Here is a 12,427-nt window from a genome sequence, read left to right as displayed (position 1 = left end):
GTAGTTTATTTCTTAGTGCTTATTTAGTGTGCTCCAAACAGCATAGGTGCTCATTGGATCGTGCGTTATCCGGTGTTTTGATGTTTGGATCTGTGGAAAAGCATCCTCAGGAAGGAGAAAAAGTAGCTCAGTTTGTCACCTCGACAAATAATGGCTGACTGAAGCCTCACACTCCGGCAGCTCCTTCAATACACTTCCACTGTGCACTTATCGGGCTGTTTTTCTGCTGCGCACCAGGAGGCAGCTCGCTGCAATGGAGAGGATGTGTCACAGACTGAAGCCAGAAACCTGGAAAAGTGTCACAAAGTGTGACTGATGTTCACACACACAGTAAATAAACAGTGTCTACTCCAGTCGTGTTACAAAATGAAATGGGTTAATGAAGGGAATAACCATCCAATAATCTGATCTTTCTTTTTCTTTCTTTTTTTTTTTTATTTAAAGGCCCACATATCTGCGCCATGCATAACTGTTGGAAGCTTCTTGTAAAAGTGTTGTCAAAATCAGAAGTGATGATTTGTTGATTTAATTTTCTAAATACAGAAATTGTTTAATTGTCAGATTTGTAGATTACATTTTCCTCAGTGCTGACTGTCCCTGCAGGCTCGGACAAGTTCTTTCAGGCTAAATGGGCGCTTAATGGTCCATTGGGATCAAACACACACCTATTAGGGGGACAGCAGGTAGTAGGTGTGTAGGCCTATCACATCAAAAAACACGGGTTTGTTTGGGGGTCGTCTTGGGTCTATCTATCGAAGTATAAAACCGTCTGAGGTCCTGCCATTTCAGCAGTGGCGAGGTTACGCATCTCCAACACACTTTTTGGAGAGTTTTTTTTTTTTTTTTTTTGCTTCTGTTTGTGCTTGCAAAAGGATGGCATTCATAACGAATATCAGTGTTTCTCAGATAAAAGCGTTTTACTGGTGTGCCACACGGTTGGATAGGAACAACAGCAACAATTACGCACAGGACTCCAGCAGAGGTGAGAGTGGGGGTTGATTTATTAGAAATGTGTAAATCTGTTTACAGAGGAAATAGTGTCACAGCAAGAGTATAATCAGGATGTGTAATTTCACTTCTGACCTGTGTGCTTTTTACAAATGGTTCACTTTGTGGAATATATGGTGCTGGTTGTTCATATGAGCCTTTTATTTTGCTTCTATCCCACATGCACCCTACACAATGCGCCCAGACGTTCACCGCCGCCGGAAGCGCACAACCTTCAGCAAGGCGCAGCTGACTGAGCTGGAGAGGGCTTTTTCTGTCATACAATACCCAGACACAAAAATTAAAGAGTCCCTTGCCTCCTTAACTGGTCTACCGGAGTCTAAAATCCAAGTAAGACATGCAGCCACCCTGCGTAATTTTGGATAAAGTCTGATTGTTGCGTAAAACAAGTTTAACCACAACTTAATCTGTTTCCAGGTGTGGTTCCAAAATCGACGTGCGCGTTATTTCAAAAGCAAGAAAGCACTAAGAGACGTCTCCAGGCCCACCCACACACCGTCTAGTTCACCTAATGCTCAGGTGGTTCCTTCTTTTCCTTCACCTCCGTGCCTCCCATCTCCATCCGGTTATCCTGCTCCATGTCAGCCTCAGTCCACCAGGTTCTCAGACATCCTGGAGACCCCATATGCACCCACAGCCCCTGTAGCTGCAGACCAGGCCTCACCCTGCTCTCTGTGCGGTCACCGTGGACTCCACCAAGACTGCTTCCAATCCCCAGACTTCACTGACTTCTTTGGTGATGCTTTTCTGCACAGTTCACTTATAGAGAACTTGGAGGGTTTCCTCGCAGACCCACGTGGATCCCAGCCTGTGGGGACCCGCTGCGATGTGGTTGGACCTCCTGAAGGAAAGCAGGTCGACCAGGGACCGGAACAGCACACGGACGAGTCTATGAATGAACTTTCCGATCTGGACCTGGGTGACTTCAGTTTGTCAGATTTGGAAATCTCATCGGAAATGATTGATTATCTTCTGAGCTGATGAAATATGACCAAAAAAGTGTAACCCTTTCATTCATGACGTCCACATTTGTGGACACATAGTTTAAGCTCACTTTCCGAAATGTTATAAAGGCAATATTCTCCAAGCCACATGGGTTTCCCCTCTATAGACCCTGAACAATACAATGAAAAGAAGTGTCATCTTGGTTTAGAATTTTGACTGTTCTGTGATCTCATAAAGTTATCCTCCTGAGACCCAGCTATGGGTTTTCTGTCCACGTTTGTAGACAGGAGTCATATAAAAATCCTAAAACAAACAAAAAAACAGCTGTCCACTGCAAAAGACATTCCATGAAATTTTTTAAAAATGCCTCTGAAAAAAATATTGCATCATGATGTTTCCAATATAGGCAATTATTTAATTAAAAAAAGCCAAAACTGAAATATTAAATATCTTCCTAATAAAGCCATATTTAAAAAAAAAAAAGTTCAAAATGCATTTGAACTTTAGCCTAATTGTGAGTAATAAAATCAATCTAAAATTAAAGCTGCAAGCAGCATTTGGCGGGACCTCGTGCTCTGGCTAGGTTCCCCCTCCCATGCCGCCACCTGTTACCGGTCACACCTTGTAATGCTCAGAGTACGAAAACTGAACCCAGATGCACGACCCAGAGACAGACTGAAAAGTTCACAGTGTTTATTATACACCAAGCTCACTGACAGTTCAGTAAAATGATACAGTACAAAATCTTGAGGATAATGGTGGCGGGGATCCTCTCAGGGTGAGTTCCCTGGACCGGAGACGAAAACCCACCGTCTGGTTAGGTAGTACACGTCGGTTTCCCGACTGGGGAGAAGCAGAGGGAGGTCAGTGGCAGAACCAGGTCATACACGGGAAGGCAGTCAAACAGGCAACAGGACATAGGGATCAGGCTAGCTCACGTACCGTTTAAATCAGGCGAGTAGGTCAAAACCAGGAGGTCAGAATGAGGCAGACAAAACCGACAGGGATAAGGCAACAGGCAAAAACAGAGACGGCAAACCGGGTCAAACACAGGTAGACAGACAGACAGACAGACAGACAGACAGACAGACAGACAGACAGACAGGATCAAAAACGCTGGTAAGTATCTCACAAGTAAATACGAACTGGCAACGAACAGGGGAAAACACAGGGCCTAAACACACAAAAGGGAGGGAAGACAATGAGACACAGGTGGAACAAATTAGGGCGGAGTCAGGTAATCACACAGGTGGACACAATCAGGGAAAGGAAGCAAAGACACCAGACATGACACATGAGGGAAACTTAACAAAATAAAACAGGAAATGACAGACAACATAAAAGACAGACAAAACCAGACTATCGTCTGGGGACAGGCTTGACACACCTCCCTCCACTCATTCTTGTTTTTTTTTTTTTTTTTTTTTTTTTTGTGGCAGATTTATGTTTTTTTTTTTTCACATTTATAATAAGGCTTTTATTTTGAAAAACCCTACTCTGTGTGTGTGTGTGTGTGTGTGTGTGTGTGTGTGCGAGAGAGAATCAGTTAAAATCATTTTTTTTTAATTATGCAAGTTGGATCAGTAATACTAGTAGTAGTAATAGTAGTAGTAATAGAAGTATAATAGCAGTAGTTGTAGTAGTAGTAGTAGTAGTAGTAGTAGTAATAGCAGTATTAGTTTTAGTAATAGCAGTAGTATTAGTATAAATAGTTGTAGTAGTAGTGTCACACACAGTTTCTATGGATTCTACAGTGTGTGTGTGTGAGAGAGAATGAGAGAGAGAATCAGTTATAATCAGTTTTTTATATTATCCAGGTTGGATCAGTAAAAGTAGTAGCAGTCTCACTCACACACACACACACGCACACACACACACACACACACACACACACACACACACACACACACACACACACACACACACACACACACACACACACACACACAGTTGCTATGGACTCTACATGGTTGCTATGGGAGCATAAACATGGCAGGTACACCTGATCATCACTAACGACCTTTAGAGCAGACAGGAGTTTAAGAGAAATGAACTAAAAACCACCTGTCAGACAAACTGACGTCAATCCATAACCGTATCTCCTATCTAAAAAATTCTTGCATGTCAGACTTCTGGAAGGTTGTACCAACATTTTAATCAATAATATGTTGAAACAAAGTCAGAACTGAATCAGCAGTGAGTGTACGAAGGTGGAGTTAGTCAAACATGTGAGTGAGAGGAATTTAACATGGCAGTCAATGAGTGAAAAATCATCAGCTGTTGCACTTGGAGGCCCGTAGATCAAAAACTAAACACTTTAAGAGTAAAATTCGAACAGTCTTTGAAAGAAAAGAGTTTTTCCTATATTTTGATGTATAATTTGTTCCTGTGACCCTAGAAATGTTAGTTATGATGAGTTGTTTCTAGACTTTCAAACAAAAAAATTTTTTCTCTCCACTCTGTTTTACCAGGAAGATTTCAGCCAATCAGCTGTCAGCATGTGTGTGCATGTGCATGTTCATGTCACATGGCTCCTGTAGATGAGACATGTGAGTCAATACAGTTCATAGTGCAGTTCACTCAGACACCACTTCTCACATAAATTGCTGTCAATCCAAAACCATACATCGTATCTCAAAAATTTTTGCACAGGAGACTTCTGCTGGGTTTTGTGAACGTTTCAATATATAATATGTGGGGGAAAAGTCCAAACTGAATTTTCAGTTTCAGACTTCGCAACTTTCAGGGCTTATAAAAAAAAACAACTAAGACAGTTATAAAAAAAAAAGTACGAGATCACCTTTTTGAGAAGAGTTCACTCTATCTTTTGGTGCTATGTAGAAGCCGATACGACAAACGGTGTCATACGAGTTAGTTTTAGAAATTTTATTTTGAAAGGCATATTGCGAACTTCCTGTTGGATTTAGCTCATAGGTGTCAGTGTATGATTTGTCAGGCTCAATGCGACAAAACTTTTGGCAGTAGTTTCGTGTGTCTACTACATTCCTACTGGAAGTTTGAAATGTGAGCATTTTATTTTGAAAGGCAAATTCTGAGCTTCCTGTTGGAGTTAGCTCATGGGTATCAGTGTGTGATTTGTCGGGCTCGATGAGATGAAAATTTTGGTGTTTGTTTCATGTTTCTTTGACATTCCTACTGGCCGCTAGGGCCGTTTTTGTGTATCTAGGGGGTGCTAGAGAGCTCATTTTGGCACCTATGGGGTTAATTTTTACATAAAATTTTTCGCCGGTTACGTGCCAAATTTGGTGAGTTTTTGAGTATGTTTAGGGGGTCAAATTCCAGTTTATTGTGTCTCGGTACAATAAAGAATGAATGAAATACAAACCTACAAACCTCTCCCTCTCCCCTTGGACTCGGTCCCTAAAAATGTAGCTCATTCTTTTTCATAATTCATGCATAAAAGGGTTAAGAGCACAAATTGTACATGATTTATCTAACAGAGTATTTATGGCAACATTGGTTTTTATAAAGTACTGCTACATGTTTTATTAAATATATAGATATATTCACAAACTATTATATATAAATCACAGAAAATAAAAAAAGTCTAAATGAACTTGTTTTATTTATATTTTGTTATAAAACTTAGTTTATTCGTGACTGTCACGTGGCGCCGTGGCTTAGTTGGTTAAAGCGCCTGTCTAGTAAACAGGAGATCCTGGGTTCGAATCCCAGCGGTGCCTTTTTTTTTTTGTATTTCTGAACAGCTTCACTCTTTTTTTAACAGTCTAACCTAAAAAAGCAGCATATCCGACTCAAAACAGAAACAGAATAGAGTTGTATATGAGCTTGTAATAGTTTAGAGATTGTGGTAAATACGGTAACTAAGCGACTGTTAACTTGAACAGTACGTAACACAAAACACTTCCGCATAACGTCTGCGTCAAACACTGCTCAGCCAATCATAGCTCACTTTCGACGACCGACTACTCTTTCACATAACTGAACAAAAAAGGCAATAAAAATAAAATAGTTTACGGTGTTTAGCGTTAATCCGAAGGAGTCGCCTTTAGTGTGCCACACTTCAACAAATGCAGTTAAATTAACAAATGTGTTAAATATCACGCAAAGTTATTTGTTAAATATTAATAACAACTGTAAGCTTCTGTTATGAACTGGCCACCTTCGCCCGAAACACAGCTGGAGTGTGTTCCAGCAACCCCATGAGCCCACAAGGTTAAAGCGGTTCAGAAGATAAGTGAATGAACTGTAATCTTACTCGACATGAAGCAGGATATCACAAGGCTTAAAGGCTGAGGAAGCTCTTTGCATGTGAGTTATGTCCAACTGCATTCACTTACTGTTATGTGGCACCCTTACATTTACTTTACATTATTATTATTATTATTATTATTATTATTATTATTATTATTGTTAATAATAATATTAATATTTATTTATTTATTTATTTATTTATTTATTTATTTATTTTACCGTATTTACTCTCAGTGGACAGAACAGAGGTGTAAAGGTGCGTTTTGACCTGATTGTATATAAATATTTCGTCCAGCAGGTGGCACTCCTCTCCAATAGAACATATACTGTATCTGTCGGATAAACTGAGGAGTACACATTATGTTTCCAAATATTAGCTTAATTCTTCGGAACATACCCTACTTTTTTTAGTTACCTCATTAGTTTATGCATCTATTGTCACACATAAACATTTGCATGATTTGTTTTCATCTTTTTATTCTCAGTTGCCATCCTTTTCCCTGTTAATTCTTTTGGATAAATAAAGAAGAATGTGTTGTATATTTAGCCAACACGTTGGGCATGTGCAATGACAAAGTAAGGCAAGTATAAAACTGATACTCAAAGTTTATTAAATCATGCAGAATTTCAGCCTGTCATCCTAATACGTGGCACAATGCTTCTAATATACTGAATGGTTTGATAAGGAAATGAACAGAAGTGAACTATAAGATTATTTTCTAAGTACAGGACAATGTAGATTTACTCAGAGTTACAGACTTGGTCACCCTGTCTATCTCTTCTCTGCACGTGATGCATCTGGTTTATCTTCATTCTCACAGCCAAGCCAATATTTTGCAATGGATCGTGGGTAAGGAGGGATTGTCAGGTCCACACGTTTTGTCTGTAGGTTGACTCTGTAGTATTTATCTGCAAAAACAAAAAAATATAAATGGGTCAAAGGAGGAAGCATTAACCCTATAGGCAAATGAATGTGATTGTGGTCTTTTTCATTTTTATTAACTTGAAAACATTTACATTTTTATTTCAGTTTGCCAAACTGTTTTATCACTTCTAGTTTAAATTTTTACTAAATGTTTGGGATCCTTGAATTTTCCCCCGGGATCAATAAAGTATCTATCTATCTATCTATCTATCTATCTATCTATCTATCTATCTATCTATCTATCTATCTATCTATCTATCTGTCTGTCTGTCTGTCTGTCTGTCTGTCTGTCTGTCTGTCTGTCTGTCTGTCTGTCTGTCTGTCTGTGTTTGATTAATAAAATAGAAGCCCCATCAGTTCATCTAATTGTTGAAGTACCATTTTTTCTGCCTGTAAATGGTAAAAATGTACCTTTTTTGAAAAAGTAAACATTTTGGACAGGGGTGGGCTGGTACTGGTGCTGGGTGCTCAGGCTTGTGAAGTCCCTGTAGTCAATGTAGTCGCTGAAGTCGAATAAATCATCCATACTCCACAAATCATCAAGCAAAGAGTGGCGACTGTGCCGTCCTCGTTTCTTGCTGGGCTTCCTCTTCCTACTGCTCCTCTTCATCACTGGAGGAGGAGAGGGCGACGGCTTGGGAGTTAGGTGGACACGTCCAACCATGGTAGCATCTACTGGGGGACTGATCCCTACCCAGTTCCTACTGATGAGACGGGGGCCCCTCTGGTGAGGGCTGACTGAGTGAGGACAAGGGAGGAAGAAAAGGAGAACCAATCAGTGATTGTACAGAAAATAAGAAATGAGCAGAGCCACATAGTCACTGAGTCTTACCAGAGCCTCCAAACAGCTGTGTGAAAAGATCCTCCCATGACTGATCACAGTAGAGGTCAGTGTACCGTGTGAAAAGCACAGACGGAGATGACCTGGTCATTTCAACACACTCCTCATGTGAAGGCTGGTGCTTGAACTCGTACTGGTAATAACTGTCATCTAAAGACAGGAAGTAAAACAGATCAGCCTTTTTTTCACTGAAGAATTGGGCACACACACATGAATAACGTAACTGATCTCCCTTCATTGTCCACACTGGTCCTAGTGACAGTCCTTATAGTTTGGGACCAGGGTTATTATAGATTTTAAGCTTTCACAATTTTTTTTTGTTCTTTCAGTTTCATTAGACATGTAAATTCTTTACTGTCATTATGCACATACATACTGAAATTTCAACTGGTGACTCACTGATTAAAAAAGGAGGAAAAAAATGTAATTTATTAATGCCATTTCCATAAGTTAATTTAGTTTTATTCTGAGGAACTAACTAATTTTAGCTTAGTTTTTATTCAGCTTCAGTTTTAAGTTTTAGCTTATAGCTTATAGGATTAAAGAATGCATGAAAAATGCAGAATGCAGGGTCCCATACTGTGCAAAGGAATTTTATTCTTGTTTACTATAAACCATTAAAATTACTGGGACATTAAACCCATCCTCTGTAATTATATTTCATTTCAGTTTGTGTTTTTCAGATTAGTTTGTATATTGCTTTCATTTTCATTAAAGCTGACATTATTTCTATTGTACCTAGCAATATTTATAGCTTATAATTTTGCTGATTATAATATCCCTGTTTTGGACACTCAGTTACAAAGAAATCATGTGCATACGGAAGAAGAAAAACAGTCAACCAAATCCTCACTTTTTTTTTTTTTAGGACAATTAAGTCAGTGTATGTTTCTGTTTTTTTTCTTTTTATATTTGCTTTTGTTCAAGGTTTGTGTGATTCACTGCAGCCTACACTTAGGAGAAAGTGCTATAAAAGCTAAAACATTGAATAAATAGAAATAAAACCTTTGAAAAAGTAGGCTTTCTCTTTGCTGCGGTGACTTGGTGCAGGTATGGCAAATGCTGCATTGACACCATCTGGTATGCCATCAAAACCAACTGAAATGTCCCGTGGATAGTCCTCATCCAAGACGTCACCCTCAAACCTCCAGTACTGGTTTCCCTGTTAGAGAATAAACAAAAGGCCCATAAGTTTGAGGTTTGATGTTTGATGCTTTTACCTGTGTCCTCAGGCTGTTTAATTTGATAGTGTAGATACCTTGAAGATGTAGGATTTTCCCTGGCAATTGATGCGAGTAAATGCAGCATCAATTGGACCAGGTATTCCCCACACATCCTGAATTAATTTGGGGTATCCAGGAAGGACAGATTTTTCATCCAGCTCAAAAAAATATTCACCTGAAGAAGGAGCAGGCAGTGAAAAAGCACTAATGAAGAAATACAGTCAATTAAAGAAATACAGTAATAATTCATGATGTTCAGACTTACCTCTGAATGCATAGATGGACCCGTTCTTCAGCTGCAGGAAGGCATCAAAAGGATGACCACTGCAGACCACTGCATCAGGGTTTCCAGTGGGCACAGGGCCTGGTGTGGTGGTGTTGAACAGAGGAGGAGCTGCAGTGGTGACTTCCATGATGTTGGACCTCGGAGGGGCAGTTGTAGCAGCCTCAGCGGTGGTGGTAACTATGTCAGTCACATCCTCTGCTTCTTCAAAGGTGTCACCACGAGCAACTGAGGACAGAACAGCGGACAGTTTTTTCACATAATATCAGAAAATGAAAAGTCAAACTGTAAATGAAATGACTGAACGGTGGCACTGTCATACAGACTTTTTTTGGGGCAGATGGTGTCAAAGTCCGCACAGCAGCTCCCATAGTAAACACACATAGAGTCACACTGACATTTCCTCTGGGGTTCGAAGGAGCCACAGCGACCCACACAGGACTCTGTGGAAATGCAGTTTGTTTATCACTGTGAGAGGAGATGCCCTGGAGTAGTTTACTGTCTGTTACACAAACACTGTCAGACAGTTTGACTCGTTCAGACCAATAAACAACCATTCATATGCACATATGTCATCTGTCAAACTGCAGAATATTGTGACTGAGTGTAGTGAATAAATACATTTTTAATGGGGAAAATGCATTTAAATATACACTAGACACAAACAAAACACATAAAATACAAGAGGCACACACTGAATTATCAATATTTTTAACAAATCACAGAAAGCATTGTTTATGTTGTTGTCCTGTATGTTTTTTGTGAAGCACCTTTAAATACACTGTTGGAATAATATTGTTTTCAGACACGTTGATCTTTTTATTCCTAATTCTGCACATCAGGAATCACCTTTGACCAGGTACAATCATTACGTACTGAGTCCCAGTTACACTTTATCAAGAATAAATCACCTAATCACAATCATTTCATGAGAAAAAGTAAAAATATTCTATTCCAACTTTAAAGGCAATAGAATACTATACTGTCTGTATAATATGAACAAGTCTATTTGCTGAATTGTGCAACATATCAACATGCAACAATATCATCAAAGGGTTAATTATTATGGGATGTTATTATGTCTTTAATTTTTAGTTTTGTTTGCCTGTATAAGTTGATCAGCGCTGAACAAAGCATTGAATTTAGGAAAAAGGCAAAAAAAATTACCTTCAGCACCAAGAGTGTTGCTAACCAGCAGGATGACACCCAGCAGGACCACTGCTGGCTTCATTTTGTCGCCGCAGAAAAATATTCCACTTTCAACCCGCCACAGACCTAAAATGTAGTAGACAGTGCACCCTGCTCTGCCCGTCTGCAGCACTAAACTTCAGCCAGTTGAATTTTGAGTTGAGTGTCCCACTTCGGGGCGCAGCTGTGTGTGCAGAATATCAATTGATATTTTTCTAAAGCCACTGACCCCGAGGCGTCTGCTCCTCTGATTGGATAACCCTCAGCTGTGATAATCATTAAACTGATCTCTGTCCTGACTGTTCCCGAAAACCCCACAATCCTTAAATCTCACTGTGATCTATGCACTTAAATGCACAGACATAACAATATACAGTGTTTTGGTTGCAGTTTTTACTTCCTACTTGGAAAAATACTTCAAAGTAAATTCTAATTTCTGTTTAAACTGTTTTTTTTTTTTTTTTTTGGAGTTGTCGCCTAAAAACAGGCCATGCTTCTCGAAATGAAACTGGATGTAATATTAAAAACACCAGCACTAGTGACTGTGAGTGTGACAGAGCTAGAGTTCAAGCCCAGCATTGTGTAACTAGGACAGTCCTTTTCCTCTATTGATTACTCATGTAAAAATATAACCCTTAGGCAAATAAAATACCTCCTGCCAAATTTGGTCCCAATAGCTTCAGTGACATGCAAAAGAAGAAACAGCTGGAAAAAAAAATGCTAAATATATTACAATATGTGGTATTTTCAGTTCGTTTTTTGGATTATGTTTAACCAAATAACGGACTGAAAGTGACGATGGGATTCAGCACCACGGACAGTCACTGACGGTGAAAACTGCTAATCACCAGTGGGCATAAAACCTGAGCCTATAAAACTCCACAGACAGATTAAAGTGACATTATTACATCCTTATTGCTCTGATATCCAACCACGGGGTATCTGTCAAACATGGAACAATCCCTGTTTTGTCAAAAAGGCAGAGATTTCATTGGTATTGAGCAGTGGGTGTTGTCATTCACTGAAGTGTTTCCTGCCTTGAATATCAAGTGAAGAACAGCGTGGAGAAAAAGGTTTGTTTTTATTTTTGTGAAATAAGGTGAAAACCTTTGTACATCAGTTAATAGTGATCAGTAACATTATAAGGTATCTGCCAAATCTGTGGTAATATCCTGCCTGTTGGAATGACAAAGTCTCACATGGTTGTTTGGAAAATGACCCTGAATCTGAAGAAATCCTGATTGGACTTTTACATTACAAGTGCTATCTTTAGGTGTAGGTGTGTTTTATTATCTCAGTCAAGGAAGTTATGATTTTGTTAGCGTCTTTGTGTCTGTCAGCAGGAAAAACTACAATAGTTCTTTTAATAAAACTGGTTGGAAGGGCATGAGTCAAAGATGAACTAGAGATGGAGAAGATCCATAAAAAAGGGCCTGGATGCTGCTTTTTTATTTTATTTATTTATTTATTTTTTCTTTTTTTACTTTTTCTCACACTGCACAATCAGTATGGTCTCACAGATCACTTTTTATTTATTTTTTTGTAGTTTTGATTGTTTGCAGAGAAACAGCTTCAGCAGATGAACTTCAAATCCGTTGATGTGGTTAAAACTTCAGTGTATAGTCATTAAAGTCATTACAATGATTTGAGAATGAGAACCTTTTCATAACCAGCTTTACTGAAACAGTTTTTTATAGAAATTTGAAGGTTATTCTATACAGTAATTTGTTTTATTCATATTAAACTATAATGTATACTACACCATATAAGCTGTATAG

At 39.0% G+C, this 12,427-nt stretch overlaps 1 protein-coding gene and 1 non-coding gene across 2 annotated transcripts; one reads left to right on the top strand and one right to left on the bottom strand.

The window, feature by feature from the left end:
* The first annotated feature begins 5,583 nt into the window (after nucleotides 1-5,583).
* trnat-agu (transfer RNA threonine (anticodon AGU)) lies at nucleotides 5,584-5,657 on the top strand. Its single transcript has one exon. It is a non-coding gene; the product is annotated as a tRNA-Thr (tRNA).
* A 983-nt stretch (nucleotides 5,658-6,640) lies between these two features.
* Nucleotides 6,641-10,842, bottom strand: vtnb (vitronectin b). The gene is made up of 8 exons (XM_030153427.1): nucleotides 10,629-10,842; nucleotides 9,788-9,904; nucleotides 9,444-9,689; nucleotides 9,214-9,353; nucleotides 8,961-9,117; nucleotides 7,947-8,105; nucleotides 7,526-7,852; nucleotides 6,641-7,098 (listed from the first exon to the last, which is right to left on the bottom strand). The coding sequence occupies exons 1-8, from the start codon at nucleotides 10,690-10,692 to the stop codon at nucleotides 6,962-6,964; spliced, it is 1,347 nt and encodes a 448-aa protein (XP_030009287.1). The 5' UTR covers nucleotides 10,693-10,842; the 3' UTR covers nucleotides 6,641-6,961.
* Between the last annotated feature and the right edge of the window lie 1,585 nt (nucleotides 10,843-12,427).

The sequence above is a fragment of the Sphaeramia orbicularis genome, chromosome 14 (assembly GCF_902148855.1).
Source record: "Sphaeramia orbicularis chromosome 14, fSphaOr1.1, whole genome shotgun sequence".
NCBI classification, from domain to species: domain Eukaryota; kingdom Metazoa; phylum Chordata; class Actinopteri; order Kurtiformes; family Apogonidae; genus Sphaeramia; species Sphaeramia orbicularis.
The sequence above is the reverse complement of the archived record's forward strand: the minus strand, read 5'-3'. Positions and strand labels throughout refer to the sequence as shown.